The sequence below is a fragment of the Oryctolagus cuniculus genome, chromosome 7, assembly GCF_051225735.1.
Source record: "Oryctolagus cuniculus isolate XC-2025 breed Fujian yellow rabbit chromosome 7, ASM5122573v1, whole genome shotgun sequence".
Lineage (NCBI taxonomy): Eukaryota > Metazoa > Chordata > Mammalia > Lagomorpha > Leporidae > Oryctolagus > Oryctolagus cuniculus.
The window spans coordinates 142101069-142126440 of NC_142873.1; the positions used below are offsets into that span (position 1 = coordinate 142101069).

The 25372-nt window shown below is 39.8% G+C and overlaps 1 protein-coding gene across 50 annotated transcripts in view; it reads left to right on the forward strand.

Moving 5' to 3' along the window:
* Window positions 1–25372, forward strand: part of PUM1 (pumilio RNA binding family member 1) — a 150935-nt gene that overhangs the window by 60688 nt on the left and 64875 nt on the right. For 20 of the 50 annotated variants that reach the window (XM_070078873.2, XM_089301130.1, XM_017346521.4 and 17 more), the window contains exons 4-7: window positions 5404–5512; window positions 6463–6641; window positions 17720–17886; window positions 19852–20122. The exons of 8 other annotated variants lie outside the window; for them this stretch is intronic. In XM_070078873.2, the coding sequence (XP_069934974.1) occupies window positions 5404–5512; window positions 6463–6641; window positions 17720–17886; window positions 19852–20122 (726 nt within the window). The remainder of the gene's footprint in view (window positions 1–5403; window positions 5513–6462; window positions 6642–17719; window positions 17887–19851; window positions 20123–25372) is intronic. 22 more of the 50 variants (XM_089301129.1, XM_070078877.2, XM_008265821.5 and 19 more) reach the window with 2 other exon arrangements.

The window sequence follows — 25372 nt, forward strand, 5'->3', positions numbered from 1 at the left end:
CCAGAAGCCTCTTGAATATGCTTACTCCCCCCTACCCCCCATAAACCCATGGTTCAGGGTGGGATAAATAGTGTGTGCTTTTTGTACCAAAGATTTGATAATAGATGTTAGTAGGATTCCCATTTAATGGGGCATTATGAGGAAAAGGACAAGATCCTTTGTGTTGCTGGGAATGGCAGGACCTTCCAAACTCTGGTTCTCAGTTGCAGGTTTTCATGAAGACCCCTGCTATTGATTCTGAGCTGATTGGATTACTGGATTGGCTCACACTGGCTAAAACCACAGAAACTAATGTTTAAGAGAAATAGCTCTCCTGTGGATAAGGTAATTGTGTTTGGTGGTCAGCATCCCTGGGTATAGGAAGAAGTCAGTTCTCTAAGAAAGTTGCTTGGTAAAAGCAGAGCCAAGGAAATTAAATGTTTCTTGTGTCTGCTGTAATCAAGCTACTGTCTAGCTTGATGTATTAGTTGCTTTTATAGGGATGGACTTTTCATCATTTGCCCTCTCCCTCAACAACCAACTGAATTAATACTGCCTCGATTAGATTCTCTGGGTTTCCCTCGCTTTTGTTGGACCAATTTCTAATTCCCATTATCTTTCTTTACTATTGTCATCTTTTAATCCTCTTATGGCCTAAACTGACTTTTTTGAGTGAACTTTGTATAACTCTACTGTGATCTGTTGTTTTTGCACCGGTCAGAAAACAGTATTTATTTCCAAGTTTAGGATGGAGTACGTTGGAACTTTTTGTTCACACTAGTTCCTTTCTGATGGTTGAATTTAGATGTGGTTTACTTGAATGTTTTCACAACTGCTGGTCTTTATGAGGGGCTTGCAACCAAGATGTTGTAGCTAGTGCTCTGGATGATGTTGCTTTCAGGGGCATACTGTTGCATATGAAACAGTACTTGGGTAACATATCATCTGTTTTCTAATGCAGTAGTTTCTAGCTTTTTTTAACAGGATCATATTTGAAAATTAGACATCTTTGAGTTGACCCTTGAAAATAAGTGATTGCAACTAATCTTTCATAAGTTTAACATGTCCCAGCTGAATTCTGCAGAGTATAAAAAGCTGGTCATTTTGGCTTTAAGAGAAAGTCAATAACCTTTTTCCAAATTCAAAAAGCATTTTACTTTCAACTCTTGAATTTCAAGATTAGAAATTTGACAGTGTTTTGTGAAAAAAAATTTTTTTTTAAAGATTTATATATGTATTTGAAAGGCAGAGTTACAGAGAGGCAGAGAGAGAGAGGGAGGGAGAGGGAAAGGGAGGGAGAGAGGGAGAGAGAGGGAGAGGGAGGTCTTTCATCCACTGGTTTATTTGCCAGACAGCCACAACAGCTGGAACTGCGCCGATCTGAAGCCAGGAGCCAGGAGCGTCTCTTGGTCTCTCATACAGGTGCAGGGGCCCAAGGACTTGGGCTGTCTTGTGCTTTTCCAGGCCATAGCAGAGAGCTGGATTGGAAGTGGGGCAGCCAGGACTCGAACCAGTGCCCATATGGGATGCCGACACTGCAGGAAGTGGCTTTACCTGTGCTACGCCACAGCACCAGCCCCCTGAGTAAATGTTTTGAATATATGAAGACCCTTTCACATACTCACAATTGTATTAATTAACTCTTGTTAGGTCATAAAATGACATTATATGACGATTTAAAAAATTATAATTTTATTAGAAAGGCAGAAAGCGAGCTCAATCTTCCATCTGCTGGTTCGCTCCTCAAATGTCCCCAACATCCAGGAGCCCGGATCTCCATCGAGTCTCTCTTGTGGGTGGCTGGGACCGAAGTACATCATCTGTTGCTTCTCAGATTGCTCATTAGCAGGAAGCTGGATATGAAGCCAAGGAGCTAGAACTTGAACTCAGGCACTCTGACATAGGACATGGACCTCCCAAGTGGCAACCTCACTTTTGCAGTAGCATCACAGTTTTTAGGTCAAGAACCCAAGCATGGTTTTGTTAAGGGTCCCTCACAAACGGTGTTCAAGATTTTAGCTGGGGCTACATTCATCTTAGAACTTGACTGTGGAAACAGTTGGCTTTCACAAGCTCACTTATAGCTAATGACAGGATCTAGTTTTTGCACATTTAGATTGAGGTTCTTGTTCCTAATGAACTGTTGTACAGAAATCTCTCATTTCCTTGCCATGTGTGGACCTCTCCTTAGGAAGGCTCACATCATAGCCTCTGTCTTCTTCAGAGTGAACAAAGAGGTCATGAGAGAAGAATGTGAGTAAGATACAAATCAGTCTTTTATAACATCCCCTGTACTTGTCTTGTGTTACTTATTAGAAGCAAGTCAGTAGATCCAGCCCTCAGGCAAGGGAGGGGATTTAAGCTTTTAGGAGTCATTTCAGATGCTGCTCTCCACAATAATCAAGGAATGTTAGGTGAATTTGTTTTAGGAAAGAGAAGTGTTAGGTTCTGTGTAAGACCCAGAGACTCCAAGAGCTTTGCTTAGCTTCCTTCTGTCTCTGCCAAGATACCTTGGTTTGGTCTTTTGCTTTCATTCCAATTTGCAGAGTCTCTTTGCAACTCAACCCCCAATGCGCCCCACCTCCCATGCTGCCACCCTTCTCACCCACCTCTTTCTTTATTTCTTCCAAACTTGCCTTTTCAGTCACTGCTGTTTTTGGTGATAGTAGTCAATTGAATAAGCATGTGAAGTTTGCTTTTTGGGCAGCTGCTCCTAACTCTGTTTATGATTTATATTTATATTGATTGTACTAGTGGGAGAAACAGTTGCCTGTTGGTATCTAACCTAGAGACTTGAGCTTTCTGTTGTGTATTCCTTAGAGACTGTTGCAGCTGGTATTACTTTGAAGGAGAGTCTCCCCCTTATTAGTACTTTGCTTCATGTGTGTTGTGTTGTTGGAAAATTTAGCTGGGAAGCAACCTACTGCTGGCCTACTGCATATTGTGACAATCTGGCAAGCTGTAGTGAAAGATGACAACATCTCAGAAGTCATTAAAAAACTTATCTATTTATTTTCATCTGCTTAGAACTCCATTTCTCAATGCCTGCAACAGCCAGGGCTGGGCCAGTCTGAAACCAGGAGCTAGGAATTCCACTCAGGTCTCCATGTGGGTAACAAGGGCCAGAAGTGCTAGGAGCATCATCCATTGCCTCCCAGCCTGCGTCGACAGGAAGCTGGATCAGAAGTGGAGCAGCTAAGATTGGAGCTAGTACTCTGATATGGGACGCAGGTGTCTTAAGCAGCTTTACCTGCTGTACCACAACACCTCTCCCTAGAAGTCATTTTTTGAAGCCTTGAGCTCAAGGCTGCTCCTTTCAGTAAGCACTTTGACAATTTTTGAGTCTGTATTTGCATATAGGGGCTAGTAGTTTCAGAAGCTGTCCCCTGAGTTCTCAGCAAAGATTTCCAAGTTTCTGTGAAGGGTGAATGTTCAAAAATTAAAGAAGAATAGTTTAAACAAGAATAGTTTTAATCATGTAGAGCTCTTTATGTTATGTAGAACATAAATAAACAACCAACTGCGGAGCCCCTGGTGTTGACATTGTTTCCTCTGGTATGCAGAGAGGAAGTGGATTTGGGGCTCCCTACAAAATAGAAGAGAAAATTTAGAATGTTTGTTGGAAAAGATACAGCCAAAAGAGAAAAAAACCCTACTTGTCTAATCTTTGGAGAGTGAGTTTTTGAGACAAGAGTAAAGAGAAGTTTAACATAGAATTCTTGAATTGTTCTTACACAGTTTATGTTAATTTGCAGTCTCCCTTCTATAACCTGACAGCTGTTGTGCCTAGGTGTGATGTTGCTGAATACATTTATTGAGAGCCTACTTTGTGGCAGACATTGTGCTAGACACTCATCCCTAATGTTTTTAATCATCACAAAGACTTTCCTTAATCAGTAAAAATGAGAATGAGGCCCAGGATAGTTCAGTAGTATTTCCTATATCAAATCACAGTTCTGTAGGCCAGTGCTGCCTGGCTCTGTTTCTCAGCTTTGATCTGGGCTCTCTTTTTACCCTCTTTGCTCCTTCCCCTCCTTTTTGGTCTCCATCCCCCTTCCTTTCACTCCCCTTTTCCATTCTCCTCAAGTTAACAGACCCCAGGAACATACTGGGAATTGACTTCCTCTTATACCTGCTCATCTTCAAGGAAATTTAGGCATCAGTGCAGTGAAATATCTGACCAAAATATATCTTTTTATCATGACCTTGTTTGATTAGAAAATAACAAATTAGATGCTGAACAGAAAGTTGTATGGGAAACTACTTTGATCCAGGTGGAAACCCCATGTCTATGAGACCTATTTGTAAGGCTTCTAAGGGAAGATTAAAATTATGCTAAGAAACTCAGAAATTAGATTTGGAAAGTTAGTATTCATTTTGGTGGGGCAAAGATGAGTTATTTTCCCATTATCATAGGGTTGTACATTATAAATTGAAATGTTAAACCTCTAATGTTGAGGAGGAGAACAAATACTTTTTCCTTTCTAGTTTAATCGTTTCAAGAAATTCAACACTTCAGTGTCCTTTTTTATACTCAAAAACAGTGGTTAAATTCTATCTCAAACTTTAGTTCTTTGTCTGAATAATAGCATTTGAAAAGAAACATAAAAGTAAGATATTTCAGTGAGTGAAGCTGGTGACTGGAAACCAAGAGTGATGGGATTTGAGTAGAATCTTACTTTGTGACCCTGCTCACTAATGCTTTGATCTTGTGTAAAACTACTGTTTTGCCTGAAGGGTCTTATGTATTTCTTTGGTTTAAGCTAGTATAAGGCTCTCATTGGGTTAAGGCTGATGATGTCTGAGTTTCTAGGAAGTATGGAATGATATATGAACTTTAAAGGCATTTCCTAATATTTCTTAAATTAATGAATATTTGGAGATTTTATTTACCTCTATTAAAAGAGGAATGCCCTTTCTGTCTTTCCAAAATCATGGTTAGCAGAGTCTCTGTATAAATGAAGTGAATTTTGCCTCTAGTATTCCCTAGTTTGGATTTATAGCTGGGTTCAAGCTCCAGCTTGAGTAATTTTGTGTAATGTAGGCAGAACTATTTAATGGTATAGGTACTGTTTTTCAACAGGAATCCTCTTTAGTGCAAGTTGTTATTTTAACAGAACCAATACAGTTCCTTTCACTCCCCCTAAAAAACCTTGGCATGTGATAAATGAATATTTCTAGATATTTAAGCTGAGTCTTTATTGTATTACTTGATCAGTGTTCCCACTTTGCTTTAGGCCACTCTGTGACTTTTACCAAATGTACAGTAGTATTCAGACCACAGCTGTGTACTCAGAGCACTTTGATTAAAGACCTTCAGGGCGAATGAGCATCTTCAGTACCCTTGTCTAAAAGAAAGTATTGACTGCTGTACTTTCATCCTTTATGAATTCTTTAAAAGCATCTATTATTTTTAATTTGCAGCAGCTCTTGCCAGGTAAAAAGTTTTGGGAAACAGATGAATCCAGCAAAGATGGACCAAAAGGAATATTCCTGGGTGATCAATGGCGAGACAGTGCCTGGGGAACATCAGGTAATCTAGATCTAGCATCTGTACTGTGATTTATGCCTGTCTTAGAGCTCCTTTCCTCAGCAGTTGGCAAGTCATGAATTTACATCAGTGACATGAGCATGTCAAGCAATGTCCTGTTTTGTAGTATAACTGCCATTAAGGAGCTTATATGATGTAATTTATTAAACATAATTCACACAAAAGCAAATCTTCAGTATTTTTCAAAGTGCTAGCCATAGAGGAATGGTCGAGTTGAATTGACCATGATATCAGCTATAACTTCTTGTTTTGTACTGCTGTCAGCACACTTGGGATTAGAAAGTCCAATCCATGCCTGCCATTTGAAGTTCATGTTTCTTTTTTTCCCATTGCCCTTGTGTACCGTGTGTGGGATGATCTGTCTGTAAATGTGCCAGATGAGGTCACTGGGCACAGACATTCTTCTGATAGACTATCCCTGAAGAAGGATGCACAGAAGTTGTAGAGGCAGACATACCTGACAGCAGAAGGAAGTGACAGACAGAAAGGAGACAGAAAACCCCAAACTTATATGCTGTGGTATAGCACAATGTAAGAATGAAACTCATGACAACAGCAAATCATCAGATCAAATTATGTTGTTCTTAAAAAGGGCAGTAAAATAATATTTTAGTAATATTTTCATACCAATAAATGTATTAAAAAGAAATTCTGCTACCTGAAAAAATTAAATATTAACTTATCCCCTTATTTAGGTAAATCAGCTACATGAACTGCTGTGTTCCTCTACTATCCTGGATAAAAGGGGAGCATGTTCCATTTCCTTAACGTATATACAATATCATATTTAGTGAAAGATAAAATAGCAGGTTTCGGCTCAACAACCATGGCAGGTTTCCTGATTCCGAGTCATTGATTTGCCCATGAGATATCACTCATGATTTGTTTAGCCTCTGGCTGCACTGTATCATGCTTGTGTATCTTTTTTGTAGATCATTCAGTTTCCCAGCCAATCATGGTGCAGAGAAGACCTGGTCAGAATTTCCATGTGAACAGTGAGGTCAATTCTGTACTGTCCCCACGATCGGAGAGTGGGGGACTAGGCGTTAGCATGGTGGAGTATGTATTGAGCTCATCCCCGGGCGATTCCTGTCTAAGAAAAGGAGGATTTGTAAGTTGGTTTGAGGAACTTGTTCCTATCTCTTTTTTTCCCCTAAAGCAAAACATGCCTGTTTAGTTTTCTTAGATGCTCAAAGCACTAATTATAGGGTATTTTAAAAGGACTTTTATTACAGAGTTTAGCAAATATTGTAGAAGATATGAACTAAATTTTTCAAAAATAAATCATGTTTTGGGGGGACACACTGATAACAATGAGGTAAGAACCAAATTCTAGATCTTAGTTCACTGGTCTACCAAAAGATACCATTTTTAGGTTAAAATAGCAACAATAACAACAACCCCCCCCCCAAAAAAAAAAAAGGGTGGGGGAGAGGGAATTTTAAAAAATAAAGCTGAAGCTGAATCAGTCGGTAAGGAATTCCACATCTGAGAGTGGTGGTTTGTCAGTATCCCAGGAATCTGAAATGGACCCGATACGTGAGGTCATTCTTGTTTTACTGGCTAGGTTTAAATTACAGAATCATCTTTGACCCTCCGTGTACAGCTTGCTTTCTCACACCTGGCAGTCAGGAAATTGGAAGTCTTGTTAATTCTTTATCTGAAGGGTTTTTGTTTTTGTTTTTGTTTTTTTAAATCACACCACTGACTTCTCTGATCCTGAATGGGAGTCAAAGGATTCTGTCTGCAGCCGCTGCCTTTCTGAGTCTTAAGCAGTCTTCCACAGCATCTTTGGTTGACTTTCTCGAAACTGTTTCTTTATATCATCAGCTTTCTAGATGTAGAAGTCTTAAGATCGATTTCCATTTAAATCTTCTAATTTTTTTATTCTTTGTTTTATTGTATTCCATATCACAGCTGGGATGGCCATGAGATATGTCTTCCTTCTTTTCCTCCTTTCTCAGCTTTGTATGTTTTCAAAGCCTTTTCTCCATAAGGTCATTTTGTGCTAATACCATCTGTGATTGATCAGTTAAGAAACACTCTTTCCTCAAATCATTTTGCCTCTATAACTCTATCTTCTAGTTTTTGTTGCTTAATATTTTTATCTGTATATCTGTTACTTGGTATCAGAGATTCGGTTCTGTTTTACCTATTCCACTTACAACTTACTAGAGTAACAGTATTTGATTTTTGATGCAGTTTATACAAGTATCAAGTATGGTTTTTAGTACTAGCCATTCTTAAACTGACCTGATTGCTTCTGGGTTTTTTGAACCTGTAAAGACTTAGGTTGAGTTTAATGGCTTGTGGAACAGATAAAAAGTGGCTTCTTTTATTTGAACCTCCTCCAGGGACTGCTTGGGAAGAACAAGATCTACCCTTCTGAATGTGAAGAATAGAACCAGGGCAAATTATCATTTGCCTGTTGTCTCATGGGAAGAATGAGGTCACTTCTCTTTTGTTTACCCTATCCCCAGTTTACCTCTTTCTGTCCTTACTTTATAAGCAGAGGTTCCTCAGAGGAAGTACTGCCTTTTAAATACTGCCTATAAATTTCAGTTATTTACTAGAGCAGAAAAGTTAGTATTTTGTGATAATAAGGTACTGGTGTGATGAACTGGAATCTGTGTGGCTGTGGCTGTGAATTCCCTGCTATGTGTGAGACCAGTTGCAAGTTTTGTGCATTAACCAGAAGGCGTATGCCTAGATTACTGTGAAGCTTCTAGAAGGTAGAATAAATCATTGGAATTAGAAGAAAGATGGTGGGACTGAGTTATTAATATTTTTGCCAATATTTTCCTCTTTTATTTTTAAAAGTGTTATTTTTATTTGGTTGAGAGAGAAACAAAGAATGTGGGAAAGAAATCTCCCATTCTTTGGCTCACTTTCCAAGTGCCTGCAACAGCTAGGGCTGGATGGGGCTGAAGCTGGGAGCCTGGAACTCAATCTGGGTCTGACACATAGGCGGCAGGGTCCCATGTATATAAATCTCTGAGGATGTGAATCAGCATGAAGCTGGGATTAGGAGTGGTGCTTGGACAAGAACCCAGGCTCATGGGGGATATCAGTGTCTCAAGCAATATCTTAACAAAGCCAATTGCTTGTCCCATTTTCCTCTTTTTCAAAAATCATTTATTGGACATTTATTTTTATGACAAGCTGTGTATTTTTTATTTGATTTTTGTAAAGATTTAAGATACTGGTGACTTTTTTTTTAGCTCTTTTACAGTGTCATGACCAGAGCAGGATAAGACATCAGAATAGAGGAGGTCAGAAAATTAGATTCTGTAACAATCAGATAACTTAACAAACTTCTGAAGTATATACAAAGATAAATGAAAAGTTCTCCAAAGCTGTTTTCCAGCTTCTTCTCAGAAGGACAGTTGTGGGTAATAAAAGGTTGGCTTACATTTTGACTTGAGATACAACCATAGTGTGATAAGGAGAGCTGATCAGTGACATCAGGCCACTCACTCTGTTGGCATATACAGGCTCTTGGGTCACAGAGCCCCTAGAATCAAGGTACTGGTTAGCAGCAGCTTCAGCCTGCTGAGCTTATAGCTAACCTAGCTCTGTAGTGCTTGATGGTTAGGGTGACATCTGACCAAAGCTGTGGTTTAGGGAACATTATGGTTATGATATGTATGCATCTTTCTGAAAAAGATGAACTTTTAATTTTTTTTTAAATTATTCATTATTCATTCAATAATTAAGGTTCATTATTCAATGTGTTGAGTTCAGAGAAAAGGGGTGATCTGATATATCCTAGATACTTGCTATAAAGACTGTTTTTGCTAGGTTGTGGATAAGGATACTCAAATATTTTATATTTTATATATATATATTTATATATATTTTATCACCTCTAGTAAGCTGCATCATCTCTGCTAGCAATGATTGTAGACCTAAAGGAAGTATTAAGAGGCCGTTCCACCTCCTGACCGCTGATAATCCAGACTTTAACTTGTCAATTAAAAATGATTCAGAACTAAAGAAGTCTCATTTTACAGTGATTTTTCCAGGTTATAGCTTGAATGAAAATATTTTGTCTAGCTTCCCTGAGCCTTCCTCAGTTCATTTTCATTCTACCAGTGGTCTCTAGCAGTTTTTCCTTCTGAGATAAGAATATCTGCCTTTTTTTTTTTTTTTAAAGATTTTATTTATTTATTTGAGAGGTAGAGTTATAGACAGTGAGAGGGAGAGACAGAGAGAAGGGTCTTCCATCCACTGGTTCACTCCCCAAATGGCAGCAACAGCCGGAGCTGCGCCTATCTGAAGCCAGGAGCCAGGTGCTTCTTCCTGGTCTCCCATGTGGGTGCAGGAGTCCAAGCATTTGGGCCATCTTGTACTGCTTTCTGAGGCCATGGCAGAGAGCTGGATCGGATGTGGAGCAGCCAGGACTAGAACCGCCACCCGTATGGGTTGCCGGCGCCACAGGTGGAGGATTAACCTACTGCACCACAGTGCCGGCCCCAAGAGTACTTTCAAACTGCAAAGAATCTGAACAACCTTATTTTTATAGTACCCACTGCATGTATTTGGTAGTAGTCCATATGAACCCTAGCCTATGGGGTAGCCACATTCAGATAAGAGAAAAACAGAATGCCAGTCAAAATCTTCTCTTTTTATATAATTTTTTTTTAATTTTTATGAAGGCTTATTTATTTGAAAGTCAGACACACACACACGCACACACATGCACACATACACCGATAAAGAGAGACTCCATTGTTTCACTCACTACACGTCCTCAACAGCCAGGGTTGGGCCAGACAGAAGCCAGGAACCAGGAACTCCACCTGGGTCTCCATGTGGGTGGCCATAAGGATTTATTTGTATTTATTTGAAAGACAGTCACAGAGAGAGGTCTTCCATCTGCTGGTTCACTCCCCAGATGGCTGTAACAGCTGGAGCTGTGCTGATCCAAAGCCAGGAGCCAGAAGCTTCTTCTGGGTCTCCCATGTGGGTGCTGGGATGCACGGACTTAGGCTATTCTCCACTGTTTTCCCAGGCCATAGGAGAGCACTGGATGGCAAGTGGAGCAGCCAAGACTCAAACTGGCACCCATATGGGATGCTGGCACTGCAGGTAATGGCTTTACCACAGCGCCATCCCCTGTAACTGGAATTTGAACTGGGCACTATGATGTGAGATGTGGCATCAAGAACAGCAGCTTAATCTGTGCCGTATCACCTGACCTATATATTTTTAAAGGATTTATTTTTTTAGTTGAAAGGCAGAGTGATAGAGGAAGAGATAGAGATAGAGAGAATGAGAGATAGAGGAAGAATGAACCAAGGTTGGACCAAGTGAATGCTAGGAGTCCGGAATTTTATCTGGATCTCCAATATGGGTGGCAGGAACCCAAGTACTTGGGCCATCTAATGATTACCAGGTACATTAGCAGGAAGCTGGATTAGAAGCAGAGGCAAGACTTGATCCTAGGTGCTCTGGTATGGGATTTGGGTGTCCCAAGTGGTAGCTTAACATATGAGTGCTCATCATCTGCTCCATTTTATTTTTTTAAAAGGATTTATTTGTTTATTTGAAAGTCAGAGTTACACAGAGAGAGAAGGAGAGGCAGAGAGAGAGAAAGGTCTTCTATCCGCTGGTTCACTCCCCAATTGGCTGCAATGGCCGGAGCTGCACCGATCCGAAGCCAGGAACCAGGAGTTTCTCCTGGGTCTTTCACGTGGGGAGAGGGGCCCAAGCACTTGGGCCATCTTCTACTGCTTTCCTAGGCCATAGCAGAGAGGTAGATCAGAAGTGGAGGAGCTGGGACTCAAACTGGTACCTATATGCGATTCTGGCACTGCAGGCAGTGGCATTAGCTGCTACGGCCACAGCGCCGGCCCCTGCTTCATCTTCTTCCCTTCCTCCCTTTCTCTCCCTCTTTCTCTCTCTCTCTTTCTCTCTTTCTTTCTTTCTTTGACAGGCAGAGTTAGACAGTGATAGAGACAGAGAGAAAGGTCTTCTTTCCTTTGGTTCCCCCACCAAATGGCTGCTATGGCCGACGTGCAGTGCCGATCCGAAGCCAGGAGCCAGGTGCTTCCTCCTGGTCTCCCATGCAGGTGCAGGGCCCAAACACTTGGGCCATCCTCCACTGCCTTCCCGGGCCACAGCAGAGAGCTGGGTTGGAAGAGGAGCAACCAGGACAGAATCCAGCGCCCCAACCAGGACTAGAATCCAGGGTGCCGGCACCACAGGCAGAGGATTAGCCTAGTGAGCCGCGGCGCCAGCCATATTTCTGGTATTAGACATGTTCCCTCACCTACCGCACAATGCTTTAGAGTATTACAAAATCAGATGTAATTACTCTGTTTTTGAGATGTGAGTGAAATTGCCCAACTAAGGATCCTGATGCTGATCTTCTGAAAGATTCAAAATGAAGCCAGTCTAAGAGTGGATCACCTCTCCTTTGCTGGCTTACAGTCCCTAGGGGAATGAGAATGACACCCTAAACTTTGGGGGAAGACCATCCTAACTTTGTAGAAAATTTTTAAGAAAAGTAACTTGGGAAGGTCTTTCCATTTGTTCTGTAGACAATGCTGCTTTCCCTCCTGGTGGATGCATACACTCTCTCAACAATTCATTTGGATCTCTAAACTTGATGGATTTGCTTTTCTGTGCCCCATTATGTTGATTTTAGGTAAACATTGTTACTTTAATTTAATTGGTTTTTGTTTAAAAACTTTGGATAATATAACACAGATAGAAGCCAAGGAGTTGAGTCTCAACTGGACTTTAATGTCCTCACTTACAAAATGGGAATAGTTACACCCAACCAGAATTTAATTTTAGCGACTATGTAATATGAATGTTTTGTAAGCCTTATAAAGTCTTGCTTCTCAGAGTCAGTGCATCCACCAGTAACATCAGTACCTCCTGGAAGCTCCTTAGAAATCCCAGTCTCAGATGCTTCCTCAGAGCTGCTGAATCAAAACCTGTAGAATTTACAAGACTCTCTCCCTACCCAGATGAGGTTTGAGAGGCACTGGTATAAGATGTAATTGGAAGATTAGATCATCAAGAGGCTGATAGAAGCTTGTGCAGGGTAGAGAGAGCCCTTTCAGATTTGGGCTTTCCTCACGTTAGAAGTCTGTGTGCTCCTCTTTGGTTGGCAGTGTTAAGCTTTTAGATACTGACTAGATAACCTAAAAAAAATTATAGGAAGTTCTTTTTGGGGTCTCCATCTCTATATAATAAACAAGTACCCTTCTCCATGTTGAAGTTGTGTTTTCTCCTCTTCTTGGTTAAAAACCTTTCTGTGCATCAGGGATTGTGTGTTGATTATGTACACAGTGCCTTGTACAGGCTGTTCTAAAAGTACTGCTTACTTTGGCACATTCAAATTGGGAGTCATATTGGGGTATTTCAAATGATAGACTATCACACTTTAATTGTCAATTGCCTTTTTAGTGGCATATAAAATATAGTCTGTGCTATAATTGATAGTACCTCAGATTCTAGGGAATGAGTAGTAGAGGTAGCTCGATTGTATGCACAGACCTCAGAAAATCAGTCTGACAAAGGGTCTGATGAATACAACCAGAACAGTTTCATTCCAGGGTGAAAAATTGTTAAAATTTTCTATCAATTTTATGTCTTGGTGGGAGTGAGGATAGTTGTTTATGTGAAAAAGATGAAAATTGGATATAGTACTTAGTGTTTTTGATTTTTTGAAGAGAATTATAATTTCATGAATTGCTTTAATTGTTTAATTAATGAATTGTTTATTCTGTCCTTTGGGTGGCTACTACTATCTCCATTAATTTATTGATGAGAGAAATGTGGCATAGAATTGAAGTGAGAGAGATGTATTCCAAAGCTTTGTATCAATTTCAATTCTTAGTTATATTACTCTTTACTCTTCTATACTGGCCTGTTTATGACTTAGATCCCCTAATAAAAGGATTTCTATTAATTATTAAGTTCAAATGAATATTTCACATGGCTAGCATTTTCAAACTTCACTCATATATTTTACTACTTCAATTTTTTTTGTTATTAGAGCTATAGCTTGCTCTACATATGAATGGAAGTTAACATTTCAATTTTTTATCATTTTGTGAAAAACATAAATGTGTGCAGGGGAAACTAATATTTTAGTCTGTTATTTTTGGATTCAGTATCAAGCAGGTACACAAAGTATTCTTTTTTTAAAAAGAAAATTTATAATTTCATGAAATGTCACTACTGCCATGTGAGGAGTGTTTTTCTGAGAACATTGAGCTTGGAGGAGGAATTAAATTTGTTTTGACTTCACTCAGAATTAATAGATACATTCAGAAGTATTCCTGCTTTGATTTGAGTCTTTGGAGGAAAATGAACTGTGAGTGCATGGACTTTTATCCCAACCATGTGTTCTTCTGCTTATCTGTTCTCTCCTGGGTTTTTGATAGTCAGCAATAGAGCATATTCCTCTACCTCTGTGCAGATCTGGCATCTCTTAGACCTCCCCCTTGTTATTAAATATATATATTAAATATATATATATAAATATAACTATATATATATTTCAGAGAGAGGGAGAGGAAAGAGCTGTCAGAACTGGGCTAGGCTGAAACTAGTAGCTGGAAACTCACCCAATTCCCAGGGTGCATATTAGCAGGAAGCTGGGATTAGGAACAGAGTTGGGACTTGAACCCAGGAATCCTGAAATGGGTTGGTGGGTATCCTAAGCAATGACTTAACCACCTGCCCCATTGGCATTTTTAATTAGGTTATCCACTTAATATTTTTTTTTGGACTTAAATTTTCAGCATTTCGCTGAGCTTGTATTTGAGCACTGTGGCTTTGAGTTAACATTCATCTAAAGGAAAACCATGATGAAAAGATGAAATAAAACTTTTCCATTCACATGACTAATAGACTTCCAGTACTGTCATGTACTAGAAAAGATGTGACAAAATGAGTTGGGCATCAAACCCAGGTAGTTGAATACTGAGACATGAGTGTCTCATCAGTGTCCCAACTGACCTGTTAACTGCTAGGCTAAATGTTTGCACCTGAGCTATCTTTTATTTATTTATTTATTTAAATGATTTTATTATTTTTATTGGAATGGCAGAGAGTGAGAGATAGAGAGCTTCCATCCCGTGTTATACTCACCAAATGCCCTGAACAGCCCTTCGCTGGGGCTGAAGCTGGGAGCTGGGGACTCAGTTCAGGTCTCTTATGTGAGTGACAAGAACCCACTTACTTGACCCATCAATTGCTGCCTCCTAGAGGGCACATAAGCAAGAATCTGGGACCAGGAACTGGCACTATGATGTAGGTTATGAAGTCTTAACAGGCCAAATGTTGTCCCCAGTACCTACTAATTTATTATTTTATTTGTATGAGAGTGCTGTCTTCCATCTACTTGTTCACTTCCAAATGCTTTCAATCTCAAGGGTTGAAGCCAGGAGCCTGGAACTCAATTGAGGTCTCCCATGGTGGTGGCATGGACTCTCCTACTATTGAGAGTGTGCATTAGCAGGAAGCTGGAAACAGAATGGAAGCCTAGATTCAAACCCAGGCATTTGGACATGGCATGTGCATATGCTTTGTGATGTCTTCAGCCACTGCATCTAGTTGACTGCACTGCGTCCCCTCACTCATGTTATCTTTTAATAACAAACTTTTGATCTGATGCCCTCCTACTTGTGCTATGTGTGTAATTCAGAAGTTAGACTTCCTACCAACCTATTAAGGGTCATCATTAGAGCTACCGAGCTTTTCTCTAAGTGAAATGTTTCAGTGGCTTTTAACAGCCATCCATCAAGAAGTAGAAGTGTCCCTGATTTCCCACACTCCAGTAGAAGGAATCTACTCTGGTACTGAGGCACTTACGGCTTTTTTAGAGTAGAAAATCAGGTAGTAGTATTTTGTTGATAAATAGCCCATCCTAGGGAAATGTTTGGGAACTCTAGCCCTTTTTATTGTAAGTGAGAATGTAACTCTTAGTGGCCAAGTCTTCAGTTTAGACCAGCTAGCATATGGATGGACTGAGCAGGCACATAGCAATCACTTGAAGGGATTCAAGTGTTCACTGAAGAAGAGAACACAGAGCATTGATCTGGCTATTTACTATTTCCTGACACCAGTTTTCTTGCTTGTCTGTTGAAGCTTCCTGTTATTTCTTTATCTCTTTCCTTTCACATTTTTGCTTGCAGATCTTTTGAACCCTTTGTGAGAAATTGGAGCCCAAGATTCAGTTTGTAGAATTTTGGAAAATTCCTTAAGTGTGGCAGAGGGATAAATGATCTTGTTTTGCTCTTTTACTATTGACATTAATGTTTACTGATTCAAGTAGAATTGATTATTATTTAGACCATGTTACCAGCTTCTAGACTCTTACTTGATGATGGTAAGACAACAGGAACATACTTCTTTTTTTATCAGTTTAGTTTTCCAGGATTTTTTGGTCCTTATCAATTTTTTTCATCATGTCTATTGACCTTCTGTCAGGTAGTGTATTCAGTGCTAGGATAAAAATGAACACATAGCTCCTGTCAGTTTTACCTTTGCAGTGTGGAGGAAGCTATTGCCTCTGGATGTCTTGAAAGATCTTTTGGCTGTAGAGCCCTATTATTTCCATCTCTCCTCTGGGATCATGGTGTAGTGCTTAATTGGCTATCATCCATTCCTTCTGAACTGTGCCTTAAGGATTATCCTCTGGAAAGGCACATCTCAATGGCTGCCAATGCTGCAGCCTTTCTAGGTTCTTTATTAATATGTGTGTTTTTTCATGTTGACCATGAAATCTTTCTTTTTCTCTGACACAGTTGAACAGATAATGGCTCTTAAAAGTAAAATGTGCTTTGAACTGGTAGCCAGAATATCTAAGAATGTCAATATCTCAGAATTACCTTTTCTGGGCCAGTGATCTCTAAGCTGCTCCGAGAGCATCTCTTGGGTTTCCATGTACAGGCCTGCCCACCATCAGTCTGATCATGACTGGGGATTTAATTCTCCCCCACCCCCGACCCCTACCCCTCTGAAACTTGGTTTTAGTGACTGGAATCTCTGTGCAGCAGCTCTCATTTTCTGTGATTGGACCTTGCCCTTTACCAGGAGCTTTAATTTGGTCCATGTACCCCCCCCCCCCCTTTTCCATTCTTAGTCCAGGTGAGGAAAAGTAAGATTGCCTCCCTCTAACTTTGAATAAGAAAATTTACTTAATACCTTTTGGTGTAAGGTTCTGCAACATGCTTTGTACCATGTCACGTCACCATATGAAACCTTTTCTTATGGAAATGAAGGTACATTTGCTTTGTATGTCCAGAGCTTGATTCAGGATGTTGAATTAGAAGAGATAGACTTAATTTCTTTAGAAAACAGAACATAATCATGTCTGGCACCAGATCAATTCTTGTTGGCTCAGTGTTTCAGGCTTTTTAGTTTTGAAACACTGCATAGATAAATTCTGTTGCATCATTGCTTCAATTTGATACATTCCTACTTACATATCAAGAATAATGTGCCTTGAAACAGGCTTGGTAGAACAGAGTAGATAAACAGTTCTAAGAGTATTTTGAGTGAAAGACTTCTTTAACTTGTTTTTAAACGTTAAAAAAATAAAGTTAAGGGTCATTCATGAATTTGTGATGCTTAAGCTTTGAGTTTTATAGAATAGAGCTGGGGATGGGGAGAAACAAATTGGCAGGGCATATACCCTAAGTTGAAGCATAAGAATAATGGACTTGAAATGATACCAGATCACATTCACCTTGATGTTTGCAATAATGGAGGAAATTACATAGGACAGTGGTGATGCACAACTCCTTTATGGAGTTAACGTAACTCTTTCCCTCTATACTATTAGCCACCACATCTGGATATTATGAGGAGGCATGCTATTAAAATATAATAGACTTGAGAGTAGAGAAATATGATCAAGAGATGCAATGTTGTGGCTAAGCTTTGGGTAGAAAGGAAAAAATTGGAGGGGGTTTGGTTTCATTGGGTATGTTAAGACTGTCCTAAACTCTGTAACATAAATGTATGTCTGTCTCCCCCATTTGGCAAGACTTTCTGCAGTGTTCGGCCTCTGTGTTGTTTTGTTAATTAGATTGTAATGTCTGAAAGGGCATGGACACAATCCTGTTCTAACAGCATCTAGTGTAGTCTGGTGTCCACCGTGGTTGCCCCACTCTTATTAGTTAATGATGGTTAGTGAAGCTGAAGCTATTTTTTAAACAGGGCCCAAGGGATGCAGACAGTGATGAAAACGACAAAGGTGAAAAGAAGAACAAGGGTACGTTTGAAGGAGATAAGCTAGGAGATTTGAAGGAGGAGGGTGATGTGATGGACAAGACCAATGGTTTACCAGTACAGAATGGGATTGATGCAGACGTCAAAGATTTTAGGTTTGTATGTTTTATGCTTCTGATTTTTCAATGTGGGCTACGGGTTTTTGTTTATTTTGATACCCCACCTATTTCCTTTTACATTCTCCCCCATTTGCTTTTAAAGATTGGATCTGATATAGACCATGCCTCAAACATTGTGTATTAATTGATAAGGTAGAATTTTCTAAGTGTTGCTGATGCCTGATTTTTTTTTTTTGCCAAAACTGTAGGTTTTGCATTTGTATAGAGTTCTAGAATTTGGAGAATGATTCCATGAAGATTACTTCAGAGATTTTCACATATAATCACATGGGATAGGGGCCTTAGTTCTTTTCCCAAGTTTCTCCCTAATTGCTCTGCTTGCATTAGAGAGCCCTGGTTACTAAGGAAGGTGTGTCCTATCCCTCTGGCATGTCAGAGGGAAAAGCAGGTGAGAACTTGTGCATTCTGCGTTTGAGTCTCATAAGCTTCTTTGAGATAGGGGGATTAGATATCATTGTCCTCATTTTAAAGAACCAGAGATAGATCTTAAAGAACTTATTTTTAATTGTATACCTTCTATGGATGCCCCTCATGACTGGTCATGATTGTTTTGCAGGTTTTACCCTGTAATTTAATATACAGTATTTAAATCATGTGTATTTGTCTTTCCCAATATGCAGGTATTTATGTATGTTGGCAGCCTTTAGTTACTGTACATAATTTTTGAAAAGCTATGATACACAGATAATTTAATTTTGAATAATTTTAATGCCAGTCAAAAGCTAATATGTATGCATATCCCCACCTTTTCTCTTACCAAAACCACAATCAAAATGTGTTTTTACATTCTCATTGTAGTACAATGCCAGTTGTTTAGTATTCCTAATGTAATTTTTGTGCCTTGAATATGTAAAGATTTGTAGTCTTTGGATGACATTTGAGTAATAGAGTAGCACTTACCTGAGGTCTTCCAGGTGAGTTCAGGGGCCTCGCCATGAATCTCAAGGAGCCTGCAGCAGTGTTTTGTGGTGTTTGGGGCCAGGTGATGGTGATGGTGGTGGTGGTGGTGGTGGTGATGGTGATGGTGGTAGTGATGATGAGAGTAGGGTGTGTGTGTGAGAGAGAAACAAATGCAACAATGTCTTTAATATGTAACAGCCACAGATTTCTTTTAGGGATAACGGGTATTGAATGTAGATATAGGCTATACTTTTTTTTATTATAACGTGTTATTTTAAGTCTGATTTTTGGATCAAATAATCCTGCAGCCTTTTTCCATGAAGGGATGGTGTATCCTGGGTTACACAGAACGGTACTTATTTTTTCCTTGTCCCAGGATAATTATCAGTGTTGCCTCTTTTTGCTCTTTGGATGTCCTGATTTTAATGATAAATTGTATCATCCAATTTTAATTTTTAAAATTATCTCCTTAGCGCGGGCATATATTTATGAAACTATTTGTATTATCTCAAAATGATCTGCTTCTTCTGATTTCTTAGAAGTGGGAGATCGTTTTAGCATTGGTCAGTAATAATAATATATAAAACTTTCTTATTAGAATCATTCTTGAGATGTGGAATTTTCCTTAAAAACTGACTTTTTCCATTGGTTCTAGAGTTAAAGAGTAGATACTGTCTTTGGGGACATATTTTTGCTACCTTCATTTTGGGATCTCATTTTTACTGGTACTGTAAGCTGTATTTTTTCTTTTCATTCAGTGTCTTCAAATCTGAACCCCTTGGTAAAGGGAATAAATTAAGTTATTGTAAATTATAATGTAAACTATAGGGGTGGTTTAGGTGGGAAGGCAAACTACTTAAGAATCATTTATACAGAATATACGCCTGTAAACATCTAAAGGGTCTCATTGTTTTTGTAGAAATAGTTTTAAGTAATATTGATAATGAGCTATGTCAAGGACATTGTCCTTAAACTTGGGTTGCTGTAGTGTCCCTCCCCGCTCAAAATAAGGTTTAATGCCCCTTTACTTTCTCTGTTTAGCCGTACCCCTGGTAATTGCCAGAACTCTGCTAATGAAGTGGATCTTCTGGGTCCAAACCAGAATGGTTCTGAGGGCTTAGCCCAGCTGACCAGCACCAATGGTGCCAAGCCTGTGGAGGATTTCTCCAACATGGAGTCCCAGAGTGTCCCCTTGGACCCCATGGAACATGTGGGCATGGAGCCTCTTCAGTTTGATTATTCAGGCACGCAGGTACCTGTGGATTCAGCAGCAGCAACTGTGGGACTTTTTGACTACAATTCTCAACAACAGGTACTGTGTGTGTCTCTGTCACCCTCTCTACTCTCCCTCCAGCCTGCACATTATTCAAGTAACCAGGAATGAGGGGATGGGGGAGGGTGGCAATATTTTAGAAAGCTTGTGTCTTTTCCCTCAAGAAGCTGGTTTTTGTGTCAGAATTACTGGCAAGAGACTGCCCTGCTCCACGAGTACGTACATCCTTTGCCTCTTCTCTGTCCCCAGTGCCTGGGCAGTGAGTGGAGAGGTATTACCAATTGAAAAAAACCCTTTTGGATGCTAAATTACTCTCTCTGAAGGTTTATGTGATTGTGATATTGTTGATTGTTTTTAAAATAATGAGCTTAAAAATATTTTTGGGGGGCTGATGCTGTGGCTTAGTGGGTAAAGCCACTGCCTGTATTGCCTGTATCCTGTATGGGCACCAGTTTGAGTCCCAACTCCTCTACTTCCGATCCAGCTCTCTCCTATAGCCTGGGAAAGCAGTAGAAGAAGGCCCAAGTTCTTGGGCCCCTGTACCCTTGGGGGAGACCGGAAGATGTTCCTATCTCCTGAGTTCGGATTGGCCGAGCTCTGGCTGTTGCAGCCATTTAGGAAGTGAACCAGCAGATGGACGACCTCTCTCTCTCTCTCTCCCTCCCCCCTCCCTCTTCCTCTCCCTTCCCCCCTCCCTCTCCCTCTTTTTGCCTCTGCCTCTCTGTAACTCTGCGTTTCAAATAAGTAAATCTTTAAAATATATATATATGTATATATATGTGTGTGTGTGTGTATTTCTTTTATTATTTGAAAGGCAGAGTGACAGAGACGGGGAAAGAGAGAGAGAAAACTTGCACCCACTGGTTCACTCCCCAAATGGTCCAAAAGACTAGGGCTTGGCCAGGCTGAAGCCAGCCTTCCTGAACTCCATCCAGGTCTTCATGTGGGTGGTAGGGGCCCAAGTACTTGGATGTTTTCTGCTATCTTCCCAGGCACATTAGCAAGAAGCTGCACTGGCAGTGGAGTGGCCAAAGCTTGAACTAGCTGCTCCAGTGTGAGTTGTTATCATCAGCTGTGGCACAGTGCTGGCTGCAAAATAGTGAATTCTGTTATTTGTCATCGTGAGGTGTGCCGGATCTTTCTATCAGTCATATCTTTTATCTAAGTTCTTTACTATAGATCATATAAAGATCTGGTACCTTTCAATGTGATTTGAACAACACATGGACACAAATGACTCACTATAAAATCTACAGTGAGAAATCGGACATCCCTGGGAAATTTTTTATGTATGCTTTTTTCTTTTTTTTAAGATTTATTTATTTATGTGAAAGGCAGAGTTACAGAGAAGTAGAGGCAGAGACAGAGAGGTCTTCCATCCACTAGTTCCAAAGCTAGGAGCCAGGAGCTTCCTTTGGGCCTCCCATGTGGGTTTAGGGGCCCACGGACCTGGGACATCTTTCCCAGGCCATAGCTGAGAGTTGGATTGTAAGTGGAGCAGCAGGGACTTGAACCGGTGGCCATATGAGATGTTGGCAATGTAGGCCGTGGTTTTACCTGCTATGCCACAGCGCCTCCCCATTGTGTTCCCTCTTTTTTATGGCATGGGAGAACTAATTTTAGGTTGTAATGATTCTTATGCTTAATTTTTAAAAAATCCTCCTGAGGCGTTAAACATCACAAGATCATGACTCTTTCGTTTTGGACTGGAATATAAGTATAGACCTCTAGGATGAATAGATTATGGTCTCTATTTAGAAATTCTGTATCTATTGAGAAATGAGTTTATGGTCTTTGGAGATTGGCTGTGCTGTAATATACATGTGTTTTTTTTTTTTTTTTTCATAAATAGCTGAAGATAAATGAGTTTGACAACTAGATAACCAAAATAACTATATGAGGTTGATCAAAAAAGATCCCTTTAGGGAATGATGTGCAGATTCATATCTGTTTAAGTTTTGATTAACAATTTTCTTTTTTCAGAGAGAGGAAACTTAAGTACTATTTTTCCTGTAGTTCTCAGTAGGTGTACCTAATTTCCCTTAAGAACTGATTCTCTGTGCCTTTCCTTTATGGTTGTTTTGTGGCATTATTGGTTCCATGCTTCTAATCCCTGTCAAATCTAACCCTTCCCTTGTTATTTATGAACCTCTTATATACAAAAATCTGAATCTCTTTCATAACCACTATTCCTTATTTTTTTCCCAAAAAACCTTTTATTTAATGAGTACAAATTTTATAACTACAACTTTAGCAATATAGTGATTCTTCCCACCATACCTGACCCCCCCCCACTCCACCCCACATACTCCTTGCTATCCCCTTCCCAGTCCCATTTTCCATTAAGATTCATTTTTCGATTAACTTTGTACACAGAAGACCTACTCTATAATTAAAGCTTTCATGCACACACACGCACACACACACACAAAACTGTTTGAGAACAAGTTTTACAGTTAATTATCATAATGCAACTCATTGAGGACAGAAAATCCTATGTGGGAAGTAAGTGCACAGTGACTCCTGTTGTTAATTTAACAATTAACACTTTTATGTATAAAGTCAGTGATCACTCGAGCCTCTTGACATGAGCTGCCAAGGCTGTGGAAGCCTTTTGAATGCACAAACTCCGTAAGTAATTAGACAAGGCCATAAGTAAAGTAGAAGTTCTCTCCTCCCTTAAGAGTCAAGTACATCCTTCTTTGATGGCCAGTTCTTTGCACTGGGGTCTCTCTCACAGAGATCCTTCATGTAGGAATTTTTTTTTTGCCACAGTATCTTGTTTTTCCATGCCTGAAATGCTCTCATGGGCTTTCTTTCTTTAATGTTTTGTAATTCTCATTGTAGAGATCTTTGAATTCCTTGGTTAAATTTATTCCAAGGTATTTAATCATTTTTTGTAGCTATTGTGAATAGGATTGATCTTATATACATTGTCTGTATATACAAAGGCTGTTTATTTTTGTGTATTGGTTTTATATCCTGCAACATTACCAAACTCCGATAATCTCTTGGTGGAGTCTTTTGGATTCCCTTTATATAGAATCATGTAATCTGCAAATATGGATAGTTTGACTTCCTCTTTCTCAATTTGTATTCCTTTGTTTTCTTTTCTTTCTTTCTTTCTTTCTTTTTTTTGACAGGCAGATTTAGACAGTGAGAGAGAGAGAGACACAGAGAAAGGTCTTCCTTCCATTGGTTCACCCCCCCCCCCCCCCCCAAATGGCCACTGCAGCCGGCGCGCTGTACCGATTCAAAGCTAGGAGCCAGGTGCTTCCTCCTGGTCTCCTATGCGGGTGCAGGGCCCAAGCACTTGGGCCATCCTCCACTGCACTCCCGAGCCACAGCAGAGAACTGGACTGGAAGAGGAGCAACCGGGACAGAATCTGGCGCCCTGACCGTGACTAGAACCCAGGGTGCTGGTGCCACAGGTGGAGGATTAGCCAAGTGAGCCATGGTGCCGGCCTGTTTTCTTTTTCTTGCCTAATGGCTCTGGCTAAAACTTCCAGGACTATGTTGAATAACAGTGATGAGAATGGGCATCCTTTTCTGGTTCTGGATCTCAGTGGGAATGCTTCCAACTTTACTCCATTCAATAGACGCTGGCCTTGGGTTTGTCATAAATTGTCTTAGAGAATATTCCTTTTTTTAAAAAAAAAAGATTTTATTTATTTATTTGAAAGTCAGAGTTACACAGAAAAAGGAGAGGCAGAGAGAGAGCGAGGTCTTCCATCCGCTGATTCACTCCCCAGTTGGCCGCAATGGCCGGAGCTGTGCCTATCTTGAGCCAGGAGCTAGGGGCCGCCTCCTGGTCTCCCACGTGGGTGTAGGGGCCCAAGGACTTGGACCATCTTGTACTGCTTTCCCAGGCCATAGCAGAGAGCTGGATGGGAAGTGGAGCAGCTGGATCTTGCTCGAACAGGCACTCATTTGGGATGCCAGTGCTTTAGGCCAGGGCATTAACCTGCTGTGCCACAACGCTGCCTCGAATAGTCCTTCTGTACCCAATTTGCTTAGAGTTTTCATCATGAAGCAGTGTTGTATTTTACCAAATGCTTTCTCTGCATCTATTGAGATAATCATGTAGTTTATTCTCTTCAGTTTGTTAATGTGATGTGTCACATTGATTGATTTGTGAATGTTGAACCATCCCTACATACCAGGGATAAATCCCACTTGTTCCAGGTGGATGATCTTTCTGATTTATTGGATTCAATTAGCTAGAATTTGGTTGAGGATTTTTGGTCTATGTTCATCAGGGAAATTGGTCTGTTGTTCTCTTTCTGTTTTGCATCTTTTCCGGGTTTAGGAAATAACTTGAGAATAATTGGAGTTAGTTCTTTAAGTGTCTTGTAGAATTCAGCAATGAAGCCATCCCGTCTTGGGCTTTTCTTTGTTGGGAGAATTTTTATTACTCATTCAATTTACATCTTGGTAATGGGTCTGTTTAGGTTTTCTGTGTCTTCATGGCTCAATTTAGGTAGGTTGTATGTGTCCAGGAATCTATCCAGACACATGGATACCGTGCAAAGCTCTCATCTTCTAGATGCAAAGCTCCTATCTTCTAGGTTTCCGAGTTTCTTGGCATACAGCTCTTTGTGGTAATTTCTGGTGATTCTTTTTATTTCTGTTGTGACTGGTATTACATTACCTTTTTCTTCTCTAATTTAATTGATTTGGTTCTTCTCCTTGTTTTGGTTAGTTTGGTGTGTCAATTTTGTTTATTTTTTCAAGAAACCAGTTCTTCGTTTTACTGATCTTGTATTTTTTGTTTCAATTTCTTCTCTAATTTTAATTATTTCTTTTCTCCTACTAGTTTTGGGTTTGGTTTGCTGTTTTTGTTTTTGTTTTTTTTCCTAGATCCTTGAGATGCATTGATAGCTCATTTATTTGGTGCCTTTCCAATTTCTTGATGTAGGCACCAATTACTGTAAACTTTGCTCTTAACACTGCTTTTGCTGTATCCTATAAGTTTTGATATGTTGATATGTCTTCATTTGTTTCCAGAAATTTTTTTATTTATCTTTTGACTTCTTCTGTGATCTGCTGTTCATTCAGGAGCATGTTGTTCAGTCTCCATGTGTTTGCATATGTTCTAGAGATACCTGAGTTGTTGATTTACAGCTTAGTTCCACTGTGGCCCAAGAAGATGCATAGCATAATTTTTTTTTTTTTAACTTTTTGAGACTTGCTTTATGGCTTATCATCTGGTCAATCTAGAAGAATGTATATTCTGCAATTGTAGGGTGAAAAGTTCTGTAGATATCTCTTAGTTCCATTTGGTCTATA